The 22867-nt window shown below is 42.8% G+C and overlaps 1 protein-coding gene across 2 annotated transcripts in view; it reads right to left on the minus strand.

Moving 5' to 3' along the window:
* The window catches only part of LOC148024712 (uncharacterized), a 123692-nt gene extending 101516 nt beyond the window's left edge, over positions 1–22176 (minus strand). For both annotated transcript variants that reach the window (XM_087694359.1, XM_087694360.1), the window contains exon 1: positions 21661–22176. In XM_087694359.1, the coding sequence (XP_087550485.1) occupies positions 21661–22066 (406 nt within the window). In that variant the 5' untranslated portion in view covers positions 22067–22176. The remainder of the gene's footprint in view (positions 1–21660) is intronic.
* Positions 22177–22867: the final 691 nt, after the last annotated feature.

Raw genomic sequence — 22867 nt, forward strand, 5'->3', positions numbered from 1 at the left:
GTCCCCGTGACGCCTTCCGAAGATAGTCATAGTTCAGGTGACCAAACCTAGCATGCCATAATTCAGACTGTGACTGTGAGGTAAGAAGAAGAGTAGAGAGGGCAGTGGAAGACTTCAGTTTGTAAATGCCGTTCTCCTCATATCCAGATGATAGAACCTTCCTCGATTCACGATCAAGGACTCGCACTGTAGAACTGTCAAACTCCACCAGAAGACCAAGGGAACAAATCTTATGGACTGAAAGGAGATGGTACCCCAAGCCTGGTACATGCAAAACCTCTGAAGTATGGGTGCCACCTCGTCCATCCGGAATAAGCTGCATCTTACCCCGACCTGCAATAGAAACTGAAGAGCTGTCTCCAATGAGAACCTGCCCACGCGAAGGTCGCAAATGGGCAACACCATCTGATGAAGGAGTCATGTGCCGTGAGGCACCACTATCAATAATCCACTCTCGAGATTGGGAAGCCGCCATCGCAGCATCAGAAGCATTCGGTGAAGCGTCCTCAATGACAACTAAGTGTAGAAATGCAGCTGATGAGGGTGCAGCCACCGCTCCAGAATCCTTGGTTTCCTTCTTCTTGGTGTCCTTCGAGTCTTTGTCAGGGCAATCCTTCTTCCAATGGCCAGTCTTTCCACAAATATGGCATGTGGAGTCTTTGTCCTTGTCCTTCTTGGACTTGTTATCCCCCTTCTTCTTCTTTTGGTCCTTCCCCTTCTTCTGAGAGGCTTGACCTGTCAACGCCTCCGTCTTGGAAGCATTCTGTCCCTTTAACTGTTCCTCTTGGTCCAAGACCATAGGAACCAACTCCTCCCACCGAAGAGTAGACTCTCGCCCCGAAGCAATAAGGGCAGAGTAAAATGTACCGAATCGTGGCAGCAACTGGGACAAGAGTGTAATCGCCATGTCTTCGGAGGAGATCGGCTTCCCCGCATTCTGAACCTGCATCTGTAGCTGCCTTAGCTTGTTAATGTGTTCCCTTAGCGAAGAAGACTTATTGACGGACAAGGTCCGCATCTGAACCTCCAAAGAAACCCTCTTCATCAGGGTCATCCGATTGTACATTTGATCAAGCTCCAGCCATATCTCACGAGCCACCGTCAAGTGCTCGATGTGAGCGATCACGGCTGTAGTGCATGATAGAAAGAGAAAGGATCGAATCCTGGCATTCAGTTTGTCCCAATGAGACTGGGCCCTGGCCAACTCTGCACGAGCATCGGAAGAGAGTTTGGACTCATCTCTTACCAAAGGCCGGTCAATATCTTCCTGTACCAACTCCGCCAAATCATAGGACTCCAGAATGGCCAACATCATAACGCGCCAAATGCGGTAGTTGTCGCCGTCGAGTTTTTGATCTGTAGGAAGAGCCGGTAGGACAGGCACCTTCCGGTCCATAATCGCCTGGAACTCCAGGTCCATCTCTGTAGACATCTTCACCTGCAATGCCTTCTCAAACGCAAAAGCAGCCCCCTCTGACTGAGTAGACGCAGCCTGCTAAGGCTCTTCAACGTCCCGAAGCTTCTTCACCCGCCGGAGGCGATGAAAAAGCAAAACCTGCACTTTTAGGTTGAAAACTCAAACTTTCTCCGCGTCAAACAGCAGTAAACAGCAGCAAATCCACCACCTGTACTCCTTTCCTGTGCGCCCACACTCGTTTCAGCCTTGTTCCAAGGCGCAGCCCTCCTGTCTGCCCTTAAACGCAAAAAACGCAAATTTGTGTCGCGATGGAAACTCCTCTTCAGGTTGATTCTGCGCTCAGTCAGCCCTCAAACACTGCTCTGATACCATGTCAGAGTGCAGCGGTGCGGAAGCGTAGGACTGAGAGAGAGAGAACGCAGAGAGAGAAGGGAGAGAAAGAGACAGTGTACACTGAAGATTTGCTGTATAAAGAATGCTGAATACAAAGATATACACGGGCGCAGTGCGCTGGACTGCGTGTCTCCACCTCGACGATGCGACCTGCTGTCCACCTCGAAGTCTGCTGCAGTCTGCACTGTCTGCTGTCTGAAATCTGCGAACAGAGACAGAGATCTGCACGGCACCGGTCTGTAATCTGCGACAGAGAATGATCGGGAAGACTGCTGGAGACCTCAGGTATAAATAGCCGAAATCTGCCCAAAGAATAGGACAGGTCGGCTGCATTAAATGCAGCCGACTGGGCTGCAGGCAGTCGGACTGCCACGTGGCAGTCCGACTGCACAGTCCGACTGTGCAGCCCTGGTGCAGCCCTGGCTATGATCTCTCTAACAGATCTTTCCTCTCTATGAGCTTACAGGATTTTGTCCTAATACATGTGCGAAGGTTGCGCAAGGCAGCAGAAGCGTGGACAAAGCTTGCTTCTTTGTACCATCAGAAAACATTTGCCCAACGGATTACTCTCGAGAAGAATTTATGGATGCTCGTTGTTGATGAGTCTTCTTCCATGATGGATCATATCAACAAGTTGGAGGTCATGAGGGATGAGCTTGTGTCCCTTAGCAAGATGATCTTTTCAAAGGATATCGCCATGATTCTTTTGACTCAACTGCCATCTCCCCAGTTTAATGTCTTCTACACCAACCTTCTTACGTCAAGGAGCCGTGAGAAGCTTCTATGGGAGAAGCTTGCCCCACTTGTTTAGGAGTATGACAAGCGTGCCAAAGAGGTAGCCTGTGACATTAATGTGACATCAAAGTGATATTTAATGTGACATTAAGGTCACAAACATTGAATGTGACATTAAAGTGGCATTTAATGTGACATTAAGGTAAATCAAGGGGAACACGCACGAGGATGACCGTCCGGGCTCTTGGGCACCCGAACGGGGTTAAGGGGAGCCTAGAAATAAAGAGAGTCCAAGAATAGTAGGACTCACCAATGTTTGACGGGGCTGGCAATCAGATCACGATGGCCTGGCCAGCAATATACTAGGCAAGGCTGGGAGAAAAAAAGACTCACCCGTGCTCACCCATCCCGATTGTTTCTTCTGGCTTCATAGTCTTCTTCTGAGTCATCTGTCATTGGTATCAGAGCCTATGGATCAATGGACATGATCCGTCATCCGCCAGGTCGCCTGTTACTCGCCAAGACGTCCGTCATCCGTCAGGTCACGCGTCGCCCGCCAGGATGCCAGTCGCGTGAGGGTCGCCCGCCATTCATTAATCGTCAAAGACCCTTTCAAAGTAGTTACGTGTGGTGTGCCACGTCATGTAAGTGTGACACTTTGCGAAACGACTGACGTGAGGCGAAAAACGACCAGGCGTGAGTTAAAAAATGACCCGGCGCAGGCGTGAGGCAAAATGACCCGGCGTGAGGCGAAAAGGGATTCATTTCTGGTCAACGAAAGGCGAAATGTGCAAAAGGCGTCAGCTATGAGGCGAAACATAAAGACGACTGCTGTAGTCGTGATAATAAGTACCAGCATTTGAATCGCCACCGACGGACTGAAATCAGCCAGATTTGTCACACATATAAAAGACGTATTTGTGGTCCAAGTGATCATCCCGTTTTCTGCTGAAGAACTGCATTTTCAGCGTGACTGGTCTAGTCCGGGAAGATAAGGATTGTTCTTCACTCTTCGGGCTTACTAATAAATCCAGCAACAGCTGCCCTGCCATTAAAACCAGGGAAGTACTTTACTTTGTATGCAAATTTCTTATCTTTGCTTTCCAATTCCAGTGTATTAATGGCAGAAAAAGGGAAAGAGAGAGTAATGGAAGGTTCTAGTTCTAGGGATCACCCTATGGTAGATCCCCATGAACCAGAAATGGAAGAAGAACAGTGGGAATAATTTTTTGCTACACGAGAGCAATTTGATGATCTTACTGCTCGTGTGCAAGCTCAGGGGGTTCAAATGGAATTTTTAACCCAAACACTCACTGAAATAAAATCTCAAATAACTTTATTGTTAGAAAGAGATAAAAATAAGATAGAAACCTCGGATGTCCCATCTTCATTGAAAGATTTAGATGTGACTATGCGAGATCCTAAGGAACCCCACCATAAATTGAGGGATAATCCAGTTCTAAAGGATATGAAACCACCTCAGTTTCACAGGGAGGAAAAAGATAGGAATAAAGATACAATCTTTAATTTCCTCCAAAAATGGGAAGATTTACATAAACTTAAAAATATCCCACCACATCTCCAAGCACTGGAGGCTAGTTTAACTTTGGGGCCCAAAGCATATAAGTGGTGGCGAACTTTAAAGGAGGCAAATAAAATACCTGAAACTTGGGCTCAATTTGAATCCGTCTTTTTGAAAGAATTCCTTCCTAAAAATGAAATGGAAAGAAATTGGGAAGATTGGGATTATGTCAAACAAATGGGAAGACCCCTGCTGACATATTTGGAGGAATATCGTGAGATAATCCTCAAATTGGAAGGAATAGATGAATTTCAAAAAACAAGAGAATTCATTAGAAGACTAGACAAAGCCTGTAAAAAGGAAGTAAAAAGGAGTTTACCTAAGACGCTGGAAGAGGCAATTAAATTTGCATTATTTCATGAAGATAGTATACGTCCAGGTACACTCACTAGTCTCACTGATACGGAGCCCAAGTCTAAGGAATTGGAAACCTCAAAATTTGTCGGCAAATTTAAAAGGAAAATCCCATTCTTTAAGGGTAAAAAACAACCTTTTGAAAAGAAACCATATGTGAGGCCAAAGTTAAGTCCTGATGACTTTGATAAAACCAAAAAAGAAAAGTTATGTTTCAATTGCCTATCCCCTAACCATGCTGCTTGGAATTGCCCTCAAAAGAAAAAGGGGGAAGACAAAAGAAAGGATAAGGACAAGGGCAAGGGAAAAGAAAAACAAATCCATGTAGTGCAGACCTTAGAATTAAAGGGGCATGAAAAGTACAAATCTTCGGAGGTCTTGCACATGGATGTACAACACAAGTGTTGTCTGTCAACTTCTATGTGGCAGCATACTTTTGGGCCACATGATTTACTTAGAGTACATGGATTGATAGCTGGAAAGAGGGTTAGAGTCATGATTGATGACTCTGCCACACATAATTTTATAAATTATGCACTTGTAAGAAAATTGAAACTTCCCCAACAAAAGAGTGGGCATCAATATGTTGTTCGTATGATGCAAGGCCAAGACAATAAAATATCGGATACAATGGTATCCAATTTGAAAATTGAGATTCAAGGATATAAAGATAAACTTGATTTCCAAATTATGAACATGGAAAGAGCTGATATTGCTCTAGGGAGGGAGTGGCTATGGGGATTGGAACCATCCTTAAAACGTAGTTACCATCATAATACACTGGAATTTGAAAGGGATGGTAAGACTTTTGTCATTCAAGGTGAACATGAAGTATCTGATAATCCTTTGCTGTGTTCTACTGAAGTTCAGAAGCTTATAAAGAAGGAAGTTTGTGAGGTATATATGTTATGGTCTCTTCCTGTACAGAACACTTTTACTTTCTGTAATATAAAGCAACAATTTTCTTATGTTTGAGAGTTGAATGTTAATAATGAATTAAGTAGTTTGTTAGATGATTTTAAAGATGTGTTTCCTTCTGATTTACCAAGTGGCCTTCCACCAGATAGAGGTGATATAAATCACCCAATTGACATAAATAAGGATACACACCCTATTTCTAAACCACCGTATAGGTTAAGTGAAACACAGCATCAAGAAGTTGAAAGACAAATTAAGGATTACCTTGATAAAGGGTTTATACAACCCAGTAATTCACCTTGGGCTTCACCAATTTTATTGGTAAAGAAAAAAGATGGTTCTATGCGACTTTGTGTTGACTATAGAGCACTTAATAAAATAACGGTGAAGAATAAATTTCCTATGCCCAGAATGGAAGATCTTTTTGATCAATTACAAGGGGCAAAATTCTTCACAAAGATAGATTTAAGATCAGGTTATCACCAAGTAAGAATTAAGGCACAAGATGTTCCCAAGACAGCATTTCGTACTAGATATGGGCATTATGATTTTTTGGTGATGCCTTTTGGCCTCACTAATGCACCAGCTACCTTTATGAAGCTAATGAATAGTGTTTTACGGCCCTATCTAGGATATTTTGTAGTAGTCTTCTTGGATGATATCTTGATCTTTAGTAAATCAAGAGAAAAACATTTGGAACACTTATAATTAGTATTCCAACTGTTAAGAACACATTCCCTTTATGCGAAGAAAACTAAATGTGAATTCTTTGCACAAGAGGTCAAATATTTGGGGCATATTATCTCGAAAGAGGGAATCAACATTGATCCAGAAAAAGTAAGGGCAATTATTGAATGGCCACCTCCAAGGAACCTGGAAGAGCTGCAGATCTTCCTAGGTTTATCTGGATTTTATCGTAGATTCATTCGAGATTATGCCAAAATAGCTGTTCCAATGACAGACCAACTTAAAGAGAAAGGAAAAAGTTTTAATTGGGGAACAGACCAAAATGAAAGTTTTCAAAAACTTAAGGTAGCTATTGCTACAGCTCCAGTATTATTAATAGTGGATCCCAATAAACCATTTGTGGTTGAAGCTGATGCCAGTGATAAGGCAATAGGCGCGGTCTTATTACAAGAAGGTCGACCAGTTACTTTTGAAAGCAAAAAATTAGACCGTGCAAAACAGAATTATTCTGTTTATGAAAGGGAGCTATATGCAATAGTACATGCAATGAAGAAATGGAGGCACTATCTGTACGGTGCCAAACTTTTGATTTTATCGGATCATAAAAGCATTAAGTGGCTTAATGATCAACTGGATTTACACGAGCGTAAAGCCAAATGGGCCGAACTACTTCAAGAATTCGACTATGAGATAAGATATAGAAAAGGAAAGTATAATATAGTAGTTGATGCACTCAGCAGAATGCCCATCATTAATGAATTGAGTTTTACTCAGTTCACTTCCAACTTGCTTGAATCTTTAAAAGGGAAATGCCAGGTTGATCCGGCATATTCCAACATATGGGAAGCAATAAAAAATGGGGATCCAAATGGAAGTGCTTCTACTAAGGAAGGAATATCTAAGGATGTTCAACAAGGGAATGGAGCTTTAGAGGTTGCTCAAACCGGATTCAAGTGGAAGAATTTTACCATTGATAATGGTTATTTACTCTACAAAGGTAGAGTATGTGTCCCGAAAGATACAGAAATAAGGCGCCAGATACTCTTTGAGTGTTATGATACCCCTAGTGCAGGACATCCAGGAGTTAATAAGACTTATAGTCTTATTAAAAGGTAGTTCTATTGGCCTGGAATGAATAAGAACGTCCTTGACTATGTGGTCAAATGTAATAAATGCCAGGTTAATAAAGCTGAAAGATTAAAAATGGGAGGACTTCTCCATCCACTAGAAATTCCTTCGGGAAAATGGGAGAGTATCTCCATGGACTTTATTGTTGCTTTACCTAGAACAAAGAGGGGGCACGACTCTGTGTGGGTGATTGTGGATAGGTTAACCAAAATGGCTAGGTTCATTCCAACTTCAACTGATGTTAAAACACCAGAATTGGCTAGATTGTTCGTAGAGAACATATACCGATTGTATGGCCTTCCGGCAAATATAGTTTCTGATCGGGACAGAAAATTTGATAGCCAATTTTGGCGTGCGGTATTTAGGAAATTAGATACTAAACTTAGCATGAGTACGGCGGATCATCCGCAAACAGATGGGCAAACTGAAAGGGTTAACCAAATTCTTGAAGATATGCTTAGGGTATATGTAAGTAAAAGGCAAACTAATTGGGAAGAGTATTTACCGATAGCAGAGTTTGCATATAACAGTGTCAAGCACTCTTCCACTGGATATAGTCCATTTATGTTAATGTATGGGTTTCAGCCCAGAGCTCCTTTTGCAATAGGACTGCATAAGGAAAAGGTTCAGGCAGCTAAAGACTTTTTGGAGGATATGAATAGTATGTTAAAATTTGCTCAAGAAAATATTAAAAAGGCTCAAAATCGAGCTAGAGCATATGCAGATCCTCACCGAAGAGACATCTCCTTTGAAGAAGGAGAATTTGTCTATCTTAAGGTGCCTAAACAAACTAAAACTATGAAAAAGGGACAATGTCCAAAGCTTTCACCAAGGTATTGTGGTCCTTTCATAATACTTAAAAAGGTGGGAGAATTGGCTTACAAGCTCCAACTACCTGCTGGTAGTAAAATACATCCAGTTTTTCATGTAAGTAAATTAAGGAAGAAGCTGGGTGATTTCGATAATTTAATCTTAAATGATGACATTGAGGAGCTATTAAATGACCAATCTAATCCACATGAACCAGAAAGAATATTAAATGTTCGTAATAGACGAACAAGGAATACTATTTATCAAGAATGTTTGGTTAAGTGGAAAGATTGTTCAGAAGAAAGCTCAACATGGGAGCGAGTAAGTACTTTAAAGAAAAAGTTTCCCGATTTACAGTTAGACCTTCCAAGTATCGTTTTCAAGGATGAAACCAATTCTTAAGGGGAAGGAAATGTGACATTAAAGTGATATTTAATGTGACATTAAGGTCACAAACATTGAATGTGACATTAAAGTGACATTTAATGTGACATTAAGGTAAATCAAGGGGAACACGCACGAGGATGACCGTCCGGGCTCTTGGGCGCCCGAACAGGGTTAAGGGGAGCCTAGAAATAAAGAGAGTCCAAGAATAGTAGGACTCACCAAGGTTTGACGGCTGGCAATTAGATCACGATGGCCTGGCCAGCAATATACTAGGCAAGGCTGGGAGAAAAAAAGACTCACTCGTGCTCACCCATCCCGACAGTTTCTTCTGGCTTCATAGTCTTCTTCTGAGTCATCTGTCATAGCCAGTGGATCCACCTCCACCAAAGCTTTTGTTGCAGGTTCGAGTGGGGGGACGAAGAAGAAAGGGAAGTCAATGGCTAAAAGACAAGAGAGTTCTTTAGGCTCTAACTCCAACTTGGATAAGCCTAAATGCCCATATTATGAAAAGGGGACACATCCAAAGAAGAAATATTGGAAAAAGTACCCTCACCTTCGTCCAAGAGCGAAGGATGAAGCCAAAACATTCATGCCTTCTACCTCTACTCCAACAATTACACGTGAGTCAATGTTCCTTCATATTGTTGAGGAGCCTTCTTCAATGATTGCCTCATCTTCTGAGAGACCTTAGCTGGTTGATGGTGGAGCTTCAGGACATATAACTCCAGAAGGTGATTTTTTGCAAAATCTATGCCCTTCTGAGGGTTCTGTCACTGTTGATGACATTGTATCAATGCCTATTAGTGGTGTTGGCACTTTGTATTTATTTCTCGACCGCATGTCGCGTTTCTTTCACTAGCTCTTTATGTTCCAAATTTGGGCTTTCCACTCCTCTCAGTTTATGGCCTTACTAGGCTTGGTATCCCAGTTGTCTTCACCAAGCAGGCCGTTTGTATTGAGAATTTTTCTACAAGGATTGTTATTGTGACAGCTTGGTAGGAGAGCAGGCTTTATAGGCTCCATTCCTCTTCTCTTATGCAAGGTCCTCTAAGGCAGTTGTCTATTGCTACACCCGTTCATGCTTGTGTACCATCTTTTCCACAGGTTTCTACCTATCCCCCACCCTCTCCTCTAGCGGTTCCCTCGTACCCCCATCCCTTTCAAAGGGGGACAATCTCGGTGATGTGGCTGTGGATTTCCTAGCCCCTAGTGTTTCAGAGGAGGCTTCCCCAGATTGTGAAAAGCTTCTTTATCGGCAGTCTTTATTAATGGACTTCATCAACATTGGCATTTCTCTTGCCACCCCAGGATCCATTTCTCCCTTGGCCTTTCACCACATCCAAGATCTGAGAGGGGATGTTACAGTCATGTTTGTCATACCTTGTCATCTCCTATCTATGAGCCTCAATCTGAGTCAAACGAGGACTTTAGGAGCTCTAATCTATCTATCACTTGTTTTGATGGAAGAGGTAGCTCATTCTAGAGCACTCAGTTTATTACATTTTAGTGCATTTTCTCCTCTAGTCAGGATTTTATATGTGTTTCACAAGGCAATTTCTACATTCTTCAGTCTGCCTCACCTACTAGACATTGTCTATCCTTTTTGAGATTTTTCTGAGCATTTTTAGCATTTTACCAACATTAAATATTGGTCGGCCATATTTTTTGCCCCAGATTTCAGATCAGCCAATTTTTGGGATATTAGCCATTTCCCACTTGCCAGTCAAATATATTATCATCTTCCATCCTTCCTTGGCAGGTGCACTCTCTAACTTCGTCATCTTCCTCCATCTCCAGTATTGCCCTCATCATCAACATGATCTGATGCCCTCACTTATACTATAGACTGCATGCAAAGACTGATCAATCCTCCTCCTATATTCAACATTTGTTCCTTGTTCAGTGCAGGTTTCATTTCTTTTTCCCTTGCATATTATCTCTCTCTCTTCCTCTATGTTCGAGTTTCTTCTTCCATTGCGCGCACTCACATTTTCATGGTGATGTGCTTGAGGTTATGTCTCTTGAAATTCAGCTAGAGGTTGAGGAGTTGGATCAAATCTTGGTACCCAAGTAAACTCTAGCACATAAAGAAAGAAACATTAGAGGTAAATTTTCCAAGAGATACTTGGTGAAGTTTCAAAGTTATTGGTCGATAGATGCCAATGGATGAAAGAGGATAACTTGGTAGGCCACTCTCGATTATTGCACTTTTATCTAAAGGCTTTTTAGCTAAAGCTAACTTTAGATCAAGCTTTTTCAAGCGCAATTGAGTTGGAGGTCCAAGGCACAACCTAATGCTCAAGGGGCGCTTCCACTCCTCTAGTGATGGACAACTCATGTATATAGTGGATCTCCGATGTATTGAACATGTATCGAAGGTACTATTGTTGATAATGTCTGCCATGGGGTCACTATTCAATGTACTAGTCATTGCAATTGGTATGCAGATGGATATAGTTTTTACCATGGCTCTACAACTATATATTTGCATCAAATTATGATCATCACACTTTGACTATCAAATACTGGTTATCAATGTATGATTATCACTTATCAGTGATTTTTAGTGGAGTTTTCCTAGACAGCAATGTTATGTAATGCCACAAATAGTTTAGCCATGGTTTATGCTCTGCTTATACTTTACTATGGTCGTTTGGTCGTAATACTTTTGACTCAAAGACCAAATCAAGATATGCCAAGATCATTATAATAGCATCATACTGCAAATATGATTAGCCAAATAACTCACTATTTGTAAAAATGCTACAAATAAGTACCCCAAGTGGACCTATGCTACCTATTCCAATGAGCTTAACAATATTGGTCCCTTCTCTATGTTCTCACATCGTGCCTCACCTTTGTGCATGCCTAAAATGAAGAGGAGGTACTCACTACAAGATGGCCATAGGAGGAGATACTTATTTCCATATTGCTCGCTAGCCTTATAAATAGAAACTGAAGCATTCTTAACATCCTAGGCACCTTGGTGACTATTTGCAAGTGCACTTTCTTCTCTCTCTAGATTGTAGTCTTCTACAACAAATAGAGCAAGAGAGAGAGGGATTATGTTTTGGTGCACCTATGGTGGTTCACTAATCACATGGATAGTACAAGTAAAGAAAAGAAAGAAAAAACTTGAGAGCAGTTGATTATCGCCTTGTGAAGGCCTGGTAGGTTCCTGGGGAGGAGTCAGACCACTCGAGGCCAATGCTTTGTCTTCCTAGGGGTAGCAGCTAGCCAAAATAAAGAAATAAGGAAGGTTGGAGCAAAAATAAAAGTGAGCAGAAAAGAAAAGGATTAAGTACTGCCTTGCAAAAGCTTGGTGGGTTCTTGGGTACCGAGTCAAGACATGAGGTCGATGCCTTGTTCTCCTTGGGTCACTCTACGCTAAGAGAAACAAAAGCATATTGTTTGCCATAGCATACACAAAATGGACACTGATGATGGTCGTGACATCCAAGATTGTGAGACATATCTTAATCAATGTGTCCCGTATCCTTGCACTCAACGCAAGTTGGCAATTAGACGAAAGCATTGCTTGTCTATACACCATGTATAATGCTTTGACGAGTTTCAATTAGAGATCGTTGACCAAGCAACCTCGGAATTTGATTGAATGGTTAGAAAAGCGTGTATCAATCATGCTTTACACCTTCAGCCGTGGCCACTTCCCCCTTGACCCCGTCTTCTTCCACCGTCCACGTCAACCACAATAGACCCATCCTCATGCCAACTAACATAGTCTCAACAACTCAAAATTACCTCAAGGCATGTGCACATGCATCCAAGTGCATACAATCAGGTCACACTTAATCATAGTCTAGAGGCACCTATTGTTTAGGGCATGTGCGTATACACTCAAACATGGCCACACACCTTGGTTAGAGATACTCTAGATTTCCCCTTGCTTAGACACGCATGCTTACCAATTGCATGCCACATTCACCCCCATAGTCTTAGGGATTCCATCAATGTGGCTCACAAAGACATACAAAGTTTTTCGCACCTACCCACGTTTTTGCATAGCACTAAGTCTAGGAGTCTTCCTTTAATGGATGCATCCAATGTGGTTCTGACAATAGTTATGATTCACATTTGGTCAATTATGACTTAGTTATATTGGCTAGAAATTTCAACCATGTGTGTAACAAACACTCAAGCAAGGGCAAGCCCTAGTTCCATGAAGTTTCTAGAAGATTCTAGAAGATGTCTGCATCATTGCTTATGTCAACATGCCATGTGTCAATATCCATGTCATGCCATGTCTTGATGTGCATGTCATACCATGTGGCATCCTGCTGCAACAACATGAGTCCCCCTTAACCTCCCTAGGCTGTAGTATAAGTAGGAATCATGAGCTGCAAGCCCTTTAGTCTTGCCAAGTTGTTATGAGCATGGCAAGTGCTCTTCGAGAGTAAGGACATTGGTCTCACAACTTACAAGAGAAGAACTTGAAATAGAAATTGAACTAGAACTTGATTATGGTTGATTTTTTGCATTTTCCAAAGGAGCAACTGGCCTAACATTGAGTTCACTTGCTGAAACTCCACCTGAATCACCAAATGTAATGGGCAACAGCCCTTCAAATACATCATGGGAGACAAGTACCTCACACAAGCCTCACAACTAGTGTTGGCAAGACTGAAGGGCTTGTAGCCCATGAATCCTATTTATACTATAGGCTAGGGAGGTTAAGAGGGACACATCGTTACAAGAGGATGCTGTCAAAGTGCAACAGTGCGGAAGTGTATGACCGAGACTGAGAGAGTGTGAACATGGAGAGGAGAGAGAGAGAGAAAGATGATGAATGTTGAAGAAAGAATGCAAATATGTACACGGCCGCAATGCATATGTCAACATATCATTGTTAGCCTGCTCTATTTTCATTCTTAGTCTGTCATCTCCCGGTTGTGAGCTCCTGTCAGAGTCTGGCAAGAGACAGAGGAGCTCTGTCAGTTTTGTGTTTGCTGATTTTGTTTGCATTCCCTTTTCGGGTGGCACTCAGCCCAAAATGGGCCTTTTTGTGTGCAGTCGGCCCATATTTGGGCAGGTCGGCCAGATTCAGCCAGGTCGGTCAGTTTTTCTGGTTTGGGGCTATTTATAGCTGCCCCCCAATCATTCTCTCACACTCTTTTGCAAATTCAGCACACGCTCCCTCCTCTCCCACTCCGGCATTGGTGCTGCCATTGCTTCCAGCCTGATCTGGTGCCCTTACTAACGCTCCGGGCTGCGTGCAGGGACTGATCAGTCCACTCTGGTGTATTCAGCATTCCATTTCAGTCAGTGCGGATTTTCTTCCTTCATTTTCTGCTTTCTCTCTCTCCTCCTCTGTGTTCGTGTTCTTCCGTTGCGCACTCTCACAATCATCACCTCAACAATCTCATGGGCTGTAAACCTCAAAGCCTGCGTAGCAATCTCCACGATCAACCACCTAGAAATATGCGATCAATATGATAATAAGGGGTGTGGGCTGGGCTGACATAAATAGTCCCAAAAAATAGGACAGGTCAACAATTACTTGCCAACTGCTCTCAAAAACAGGCCAACTGCCTCACACCACATGTGGCACCTACAGTAAATGTGCAAACTGCTCCTACACCTGCAAATCTGCCCAGCGCAACCACGTGGCACCTGTCCGACTGCCCATGGCTGACTGGAACTGCCCGAACTGCCACAAGAAGGGACCAAACTGCAGGTAAAACTGCAGGCAACTGCTCTACAATACCTGTCCAAGGGATGACCATATCACTAACACCCCCTCTCAAATCCTCGATAAGGCATGAGGTTGAGGGATCTGGAATGTTGTCAAAGTAAAACCTATGGAAGCACCTTTGTAAACAAGTCTGCAAAATTGTCCTCTATCTTGCCATACACCACATCAATGGTCTCATCCAAGAGCTTCTCCCGAATGAAATGGTACTAGATCTCAATGTGCTTCGTCCTAGTATGGAACACACGGTTTCGTACCAAAGCAATGCAACTCTCATTGTCACACTGAAGTGTAGTAGGACCTAAGTGCGAGCAACCAAGCTCCCAATAACCTCCAAAGCCACACGGTCTCACATGTGGTAGAAGACACCGCCCAATACCCCACCTCAATCGACGATAGGGCAACCATGGGCTACTTCTTACTACTCCATGAAATAGCACCAGCACCCAAGGTAAAGCAATAACATGTCATTGACCTCTTGTGATCTACATCTCCAACCCAATTTGAATGACTCCAACCTATACACACAATATTTGAACCATCTACACCTGCGGGATAATATAGCCCTAGATTGGGGATCCCTCTCAAGAACCACAAAAACCGCTAAGCAACCTACTAATGCACCATCTTGGATTCACTCATGAACCCGGCCAGCAAACCTACAGCAAAACACAAGTTAACATGAGTGTTGAGGAGCCATATCAAGGACGTACTCAAGTGCCTATAGCAAGTAGCATCTACCAAACGATAATCTACATGGGCCGTACCCTTCCAATTTGGATCCATAAGAGTAGAATTGGCCTTATAGTCATCCATCTCAAACGTGACCAAAACCTCCTACACATACGACTGCAAGGAGATGAAAATCTCCCTTGAAGTCTGGTAAATCTCATGGCCTAAAAAGAAATGGAGAAAGTCCATATCCATCATCTCGAACATCTAGTGTAGTGCTGCCTTAGTCTCCTTGACCTTCTAGGCATGGTCCCCTATCAAAATAAGATCATCCACATAAAGCATGAACAACGCATGCCCTCCAACTAAGGTGTGACATACAACTAGGGATCGGAAGAGGAATGTTTATACCCCAACTTCCCTTGGAGAAACAAGTCTATCTTCTTGTTCCAAGCACGTGGAGCTTGTTTGAAGCCGTAACGGGCCTTCTTCAACCTGTACATCTCTCCATCTAATGATGAAAAACCATGAGGGAGCCTGCTCAACATAGATCTCCTCCTTCAAATCACCATTGAGAACGGTAGACTTCACATCAAGCTGAAAAACCGGCCATCTCCTATAGCTGGCTAAGGCAAGAACAGCCCTAATGGTAGTCATCCGAGCTGCAAGTGCAAAGGTGCAAAGTGTTAGCACAGTATTTGTCAGCTCATGTGTGAGTCTGAGCTTGATCTGGGCTGGGCATTTTTATTAGGTATTTTAGGTATTTTTCTGGTGTGGCATTTTATGCCATTGGGGCATTTTATGCACCAGTCGGCCAGCATTAAATGCTGTCCGACCAGCATTATTGCTCCCCACTTTTTCAGCCTATTTATACTCAGTGGCTCCTCCTCAGTCAGTCACTTCATCTTCACCATTTGCAGACTCTGTGGAGAGAGGAGCCAGTGCCGATGCCCACGCAGCCAGTGACTCACTGTTGTATGCGACTGTCTCGTATTCAGATATATGGATTCCATTTCCCGTGCATACATCTGAGTTCTCATCTGTATCGTGTTCTTTCTTTTCTCTTTTTGTCTTGTGTTTCAGCAGTTTATTTCAGCACATGTTTATGCTTCCACCGCTGCTCCACTTCTGACACAAAGGTGTCATGGAAATCCACCCTTGGCCATTGTGCAAAGTTATTTGCAAAAACGAGCCGCACCTAGTGCTTATGCAACGTACCATAACTATGATATTTGGACTTGAAGACCCATTTCACAACATTCTTCTTCCTATGAACAAACCGAGGCACAAGATCCCAAGTGCCATTTTGCTCAATAGTATCCAGCTCCTCCTTAACCTTCTTCCAATGCTGTGATTGCAAAGCTCCTCCTTAGCCTTCTTCCAATGTTGTGATTGCAAAGCCTCCTCCATGGAAGTGGGCTCCCTATCTTGTATGGGACGGGTCATCAAACAATAGTTAGTACAAACAAGCTTGGTAGTATATGCCTAGTTCCTCCGAGACCACCATGGACCATCCTACAACTGCCACTCCTCAAGGACTCCCTTAATCTCTAAATCATGGAGTGTCTTGAGCCCAATGAGCAAGCGGCCGTATCTTACCTCATCACACTCCAACTGCTAAAGCCTCCAAGACATCCATTGATAGGGTTCAATCAAGGAAGCCAATGGTAAAGTATCATCCTCATCTGAAGATAAGCATCCCCATGAGACGTGGGCTCCAAAGGTACAATCGCTTGCACCCAACTATCTCTTGGATCTCCAAGCATGGGATGCTCCTCATCCCCTCTGAGGCTAGAACTTCCACAAACCAAACATCTTGCCTCATGTCAACATCCTGCTTAACATGATCATACAATCAGTTACCCTGGGCCTACCAGCTATAGCCCACAAACACCTATCTTTGGAAAACCACTTCAAATTTATCACATTGTGTCTTCGGAATGTGGATATAAGCATCACACCCAAAAACCCTGAAATAAGAAACGTCAAGCTTAGACCCAAAATATGTCTCAAAGAGTGTTATACCAACAACACCTGAAATGGCGGACTAAATAAGGATGTGACTACAGTAGCCACCACCTCGGCCCAAAGACACTAAGGTGTCTATCTATGCTCCATCATGGTGTAAATCATCTCAATCACACTTTGGTTCTTGTGTTTCAATATGCCATGTTCTTGAGGTGTATTTATATTTGCAAATTCTTGGTAGATACCACAATGTGCATAAAACCTAGCAAGCTCATTAGAAACAAATTCTCCACCCTTATCCAATCGTAGTGTCTTCAGTTTTCGGCCTAATCAGGTCTCCTCAAAGAGTAACCAATCCTTGAAGTGGGAGAAAGCCTCCGACTTCAGTTGCAAAAATAAGCCCATGTCAACCTACTAAAATCATCCACAATCAGCATGAAATGCAAACTCTGCTTAAGGGACTCTATCCACATAGGTCCACAAAGATTTGTAGAAACAATCTCCAAGGGTGCTAAAGACCGCCTCGAAGCCTTCTTAAGAATGGCATCACGATACTATTTTCCACAAATGCAAGATAAACATGCCTACTGGCTCACCAAAATGATTGGCATACCTTGAACAAGCTGTCCCCTAGATTCCTTCCATAGGTTATCATAACTTAGGTGGCCAAACTGAGCATATGAGAGCTCAGACTATGTCTAAGAGATAAGAAGAAGAGAAGTCAAGGAAAAAGAATACCTTAACTTATAGAATCCATTCTCCTCATAACCGAAAGTAAGCACTTGCCTCGATTCATGATCAAGAATCCAAAAGGATCCTCGTCAAACTCAACCAAGAGGCCGGGGGCACACAAAAGCAAATGGTAACCCAAGCCTAACACATAAAGCACCTCTGAAGTATGGCCATCACCCTGCCCATCTGGAATAAGCTGCAAGTTACCCCTCCTTGAATAGGAACAAAAGAGCTATCGCCAATGAGAATTTGTCCATGTGAAGGCCACAAATGGGCAGCACCACCTATAGAATGAGTCATGTGTCAAGAGGCACCACTGTCAACAATCCACTCACAAGGATGTGGGGCCGTACATGCAACATAAAAAGCCCTAGGAGTTGATATCTCAACCACCTCCAAGTGGAGAAAGGCAGTTGAGGAGCGAGCAGCCACCACTCCTAAATCCTTTGAAGACTTATCCTTGTCCTTCTTCTCCTTGTCGAGGCAATCCTTCTTGCAATGACCAAACTTGCCACAGATGTGACAAGTGGAGTCATTTTCATTGTCTTTCTTTGGTTTGTCCTCCTCCTTTTGGTCCTTCCCCTTCCTCTAAGAGGACCAACATGTCAATGCCTCTGATTTGGAAGCATGTTGCCCTTTCAATTGCTCCTCGTAGTCCAAAACCATAGAAACCAACTCCTCCTAACAAAGAGTCTCTATCCACCCTAAAGCAATCAAAGCAGAGTAAAATGCAGTTAATTTAGGCGGTAACTATGAAAGAAGCCTTATCGCCATGTCTTTAAGAGTGATCACCTTCCCTGCATTTCTGTAGCTGCCTTAGCTTGTTCACATGCTCCCGCATAGAAATGATTTGTTAATGCTCAAGGTCCTCATCTGTACCTCGAAAGAAACAAGTTTCGTAATGGTCATTCTATCATACATCTGATCAAACTCCAACCATATATTCCTAGCCACCGTTAGGTGCTCTATATGGGTGATCACAATGGTACTGCATGAAAGAAAACGAAATGAATGAATGTGGCCATTCAGTTTGTCCCAATGCGCCTAAACCTTTGCCAACTCCAAATGGTCCAATGTAGAAAGTTGAAACTCGTCTCTCAATGAGGAATAGTCAATAGCCTCCATCACACGCTCTGCCAAATCATAGGACTCCAATATGCCAAGTATCATAACATGCCGAATGAGATAGTTCTCACCATGGAGCTTTTGATCTAATGGAAGAGCTAGTAGGGCAAGTACCTTCCAATCCATGATCACCTAAAACTCTGTGTCGGCCTCAAAAGACATCTTCACCTACAATGCTTGCAAAAACACAAAAAGCGACCCCCTCTAACTGTGCAAACGTAGCCTGCTAGGGCTCTTCTCTGATCGTCACCCTCCTTCACTCACCGAAGGCAATGAAAAGGTAGAATTTGTAGTTAAAGGCTTAACATGCAACCTTCCTCCTCATAAGGACAAGCGAAAGCAAAGAGAGCATGCACATCAATCAAAGTGTTGAACAGTGCTGAACAGTCAGAGTGTGAGAGTGAGTCGATAGATAGGTGTGTACCAGTGTGGTACACACAAAGAATAAAAGAATATATTTATACTTAGGGTATGATACACTTACACCCGCTAGGGTGAGTTCACAAGTGTCAAGTAATATATACACGGGAGACTGTAAAGGGCCTTTACACCCAACACCTCCTTCTTGAACAGCAAAAATCAGCAGCAACTTTAAACCTTAGCCTTGTGTCAATGCATAGCTCTCCCACTCGCCCTCAAGCGCTGAAAACACAACCTTGTGTCGCGCTGAAATCTCCCCTTCAAGTCTGCTCATGACAGTCAATCCTTGTACACTGCTCTAATACCATGTCAAAATGCAACAATGCAAAAGTGTATGACCGAGACTGAGAGATAGAGTGAACATGGAGAAAAGAGAAAGAGAGAGAGAGAGAGAGAGAAGAACACAAAAGATCTCCAAATGATGAATGCTGGAAAAAGAATGAAGATATGTACACCAATGTAGTTTATATGTTTGTGTATCTCCACCTCGACAATCTCACGAGCTGTGAACCTCAAAGTATATGCATCAATCTCCACAATCAGCAACCTAGAAATCTACAATAGGTATGATAATAAGGTGTGCAAGCTGGGTTGACATAAATAGCCCCAAAATAGGAACAAGTCAACCAATAACTACTAGCCCACTACTCTCAAAGCCCATAAGTTGCTCATTGAAAATAGCATCATGACTTATGATTACCTTCTTGGAAGATGGATCATAAAACTTGTGTCCCTTTGAAAATTTTAAATACCTAATGAAAATAACTTTCAAACCAAGAGGATCAAGTTTTATGGAAGTCTCTTTGGGTACATGACTATAAGCAATACATCCAAAAGTTCAAAAATATTAAACAGAAGGAGTTTCACCTATCCAAGCAATAATCAATATTTTTTTAGAAGGAGCAGTCGTAGGAATATAATTTTGCATAAGTACTACTATTAAGGCTGCTTGAGCTCAAAAACATCAAGATAAGCCAGAATGAATGAGTATACATCACATGGCACACCTACAATAATGTGCCAATTGCTCTTGCGCATGCGTATCTACCCAACATTGCCACATGGCACCTGTCCTACCCACGGCTAACTACAATTGCTCAAACTACCACACAAAGGGACCAACTTGCAAGTTACTACTCTAGAATGCCTATCCAAGGAATGACCATATCGCTAACAGATGCCACATGGTATGACATGCATACTGACACATGGTATGCTGACATTAGCGATGATGCAGATATCTTCTAGAAACTTCATGAAACCAAGGGTTGCCCTTACTTAGAGCGTCTATTACAATGAAGTTGGTAGTAGTATGGTATTAACAACAATGTTCTTTAACAATAATACCTATGTTTTTTCCAACTTAGTATCACTTTGCTTTTGTCCCCTTGCAATGCAATCAAGGACGATTGCAAGGATTTCAAGGGGGAGGTCTATCATGAGGATTTTTAACGCTTAGCTTTGGCATTATCAAGTTGTACACATGTAAGGTGCACATGTGAAGTGTAAGTCAATTAAGTCACCATGATGGCCTAAGTAACCGAAGTGAATAGCGGCTGACAATGGTGAAAGTTGTACAAGGGAATATTGTTCAGATACTTGAGGGTACTGGTGTTAGTTCAAGTCTAAGCCATTAACTAGGTCATTAAATGTCCAGTGGTGACATTAGAAACTAGGCATTAATTAATAAATTAATATGAGTCCTACGACAACTAATGTTTGGACAATTAAATGTCCTATGGAGGTTGGCATATTAATTGTGAGTGGGTACTAGCTAGTTCTTGGGCAAGGTCAAGTGGATAACTAATTGATTTTCAAAAGTTACATTTTGACAATTGATCAATCAAATGTGAAATTTTCATTTGGAAAGCTGCCAAGTGGCAAAACAGGGTGCTACTTGTCAAAATTATCCATAGAAAGCTAAGAGAGGGCTGTTGGGACTTGCTAAGGATCATTCCAAAGAGTTGGGACAACTGTGGAGCTGGGAGAGAGAGGAAAGAGTGCTGCAACAGCAAGCGCCAGCAGGAATAGACCATTTCCAGCCAGCAGAGGGTCATCCACAGCAGGCAGCTGCTGTTAGGGAGTAATCAGCATCACGTGACTGCATTCTGTGGGGCTGGTGACAACCTTATGGAGCCATCAAGTCAGCTAAGGATAGCATTTTTGCTGTCCCAAATCAGGGCAGTAGCTGAATTAAGAACTTTCTGGCAACAGAACTGAGAAATCTCTCTCTCAACAGCTTTCTCCCACATTCTCTCACAATCCCTCACGAGTTTTCAGCCATTTCCGACTTGGGGTGAAGGGCAATTTTAAAATTCCATTTATATTCGCTCCCATCATACGATCATTAGGTGCTTCCATCATGCCCTATAAGGACTTCCTTGTGTCCCATATTTCATAGCATTGCATTGTCCTTGTCATCATCTTTTCTCCTGTAGCTTGGCAATGGTTGAACAATATACTATAGCTTTTCTCCTGTAGCTTGGCAATGGTTGAACAATATACTATAGCTTTTCTCCGCTGATATCTACCATTAAGATTCTAGCAAACCATCTATCAATCTATCAAGGAAGCATATACACAGAACCAGTAAAAACACCCAATGCCACCACCAGAACATACCAAACCAAGCATGCCAATCCTGGCCACTCTGCAGGAGGCTAGCCCCATAGCGCTGGAAAAATTCAAGCACACGATCTACCCTTCCTTTCTGCAGGGCATGGACAATGTAGTAGCGTTTCAGCGCAGTCTCGAATTTCTGCGCCGCCTGTGCACGGACGGCATCCTGCGTGGTGAAGAAGCACCTGCTGAGGAAGGCCAGGAGCGCGTGAACCTTGTCAGCCTCAAAACGCGGGATGTAGACGATGAAGAAGAGCTCGATGATGCGGTCGACTTGGAATCCATGGCCCAAATCGGAGGACAGGTCTGATTCGAAGCTGCGCAAGCTGGAGGTGAAGCCTCGAAAGAGAAGAAACTCCCGCACCAACTCCTCGGCATACAGCATTCGATGTTTGTGTTCGTCGCCCATGTAGCTCCGTGTCTGTGTCTCTGGGAGAATAATTCACGATCATGCTTCGATGAAGTATATGAGACTCAATAGCTACTTCATCAATGGTAATGAGCTAGCTGGCGTGCCTACCACACTCCACACGGTGCTGCGAAATCTCACTTCGCTTGCTTCGTATTTTGCCAAGCAAAAAGCTTTTTTTTTAAGATAATTACTTTTCAAATATATTTTTTTAATGAAACATTTATATTTGTAAGGAAATATTGTTAAGGTTTATAGAATCCAAGTTGGAGTAGGTACCATTAACTCCTCCAAGTATCCAAGTTGGAGTGGGTGCCATTAGCCTTGTACACACATAAAACCCAATAACGAAGCTCTCTCTCTCTCTCTCTCTCTCTCTCTCTCTCTAGTTGTATCTTAGTTCTCTCATTGAAGATGGTATAATGCATAGTTTTCTCCTTACACATGGCATACCCCATATCACACATCATGTGGATTTGTAAGCCTTGAGAAATAACTCTAAGAGCCTATGATTGTGGTGTAAAGGTAAAAAGATTATGGTTGCATGTGTGAGGAAGTCTCTACAATAAATGAGCACTTAAAACATATGTGCCACTATTAGATTAGCCTCAATCTACTTCATGATTTGTTACTAATGAGCTTTATGATGCATGTGAAGGGGGTTCACGGAGGGAATGCGGGTTTCGTGGGAAAGGGCATTCCCATGGGGTAGGGGGAATGGGGGGAAAATAAGGGAGGGTGTGTTTGAGAGGGTGGGGAGAAATGGGTGGGAAGCGGGGCTTAGGAGGGGAGAGGAGGGGA

The sequence above is a fragment of the Lygodium microphyllum genome, chromosome 15 (assembly GCF_053477565.2).
Source record: "Lygodium microphyllum isolate KBCC chromosome 15, Lygodium_microphyllum_v1.1.10, whole genome shotgun sequence".
Taxonomy (NCBI): Eukaryota; Viridiplantae; Streptophyta; class Polypodiopsida; order Schizaeales; family Lygodiaceae; genus Lygodium; species Lygodium microphyllum.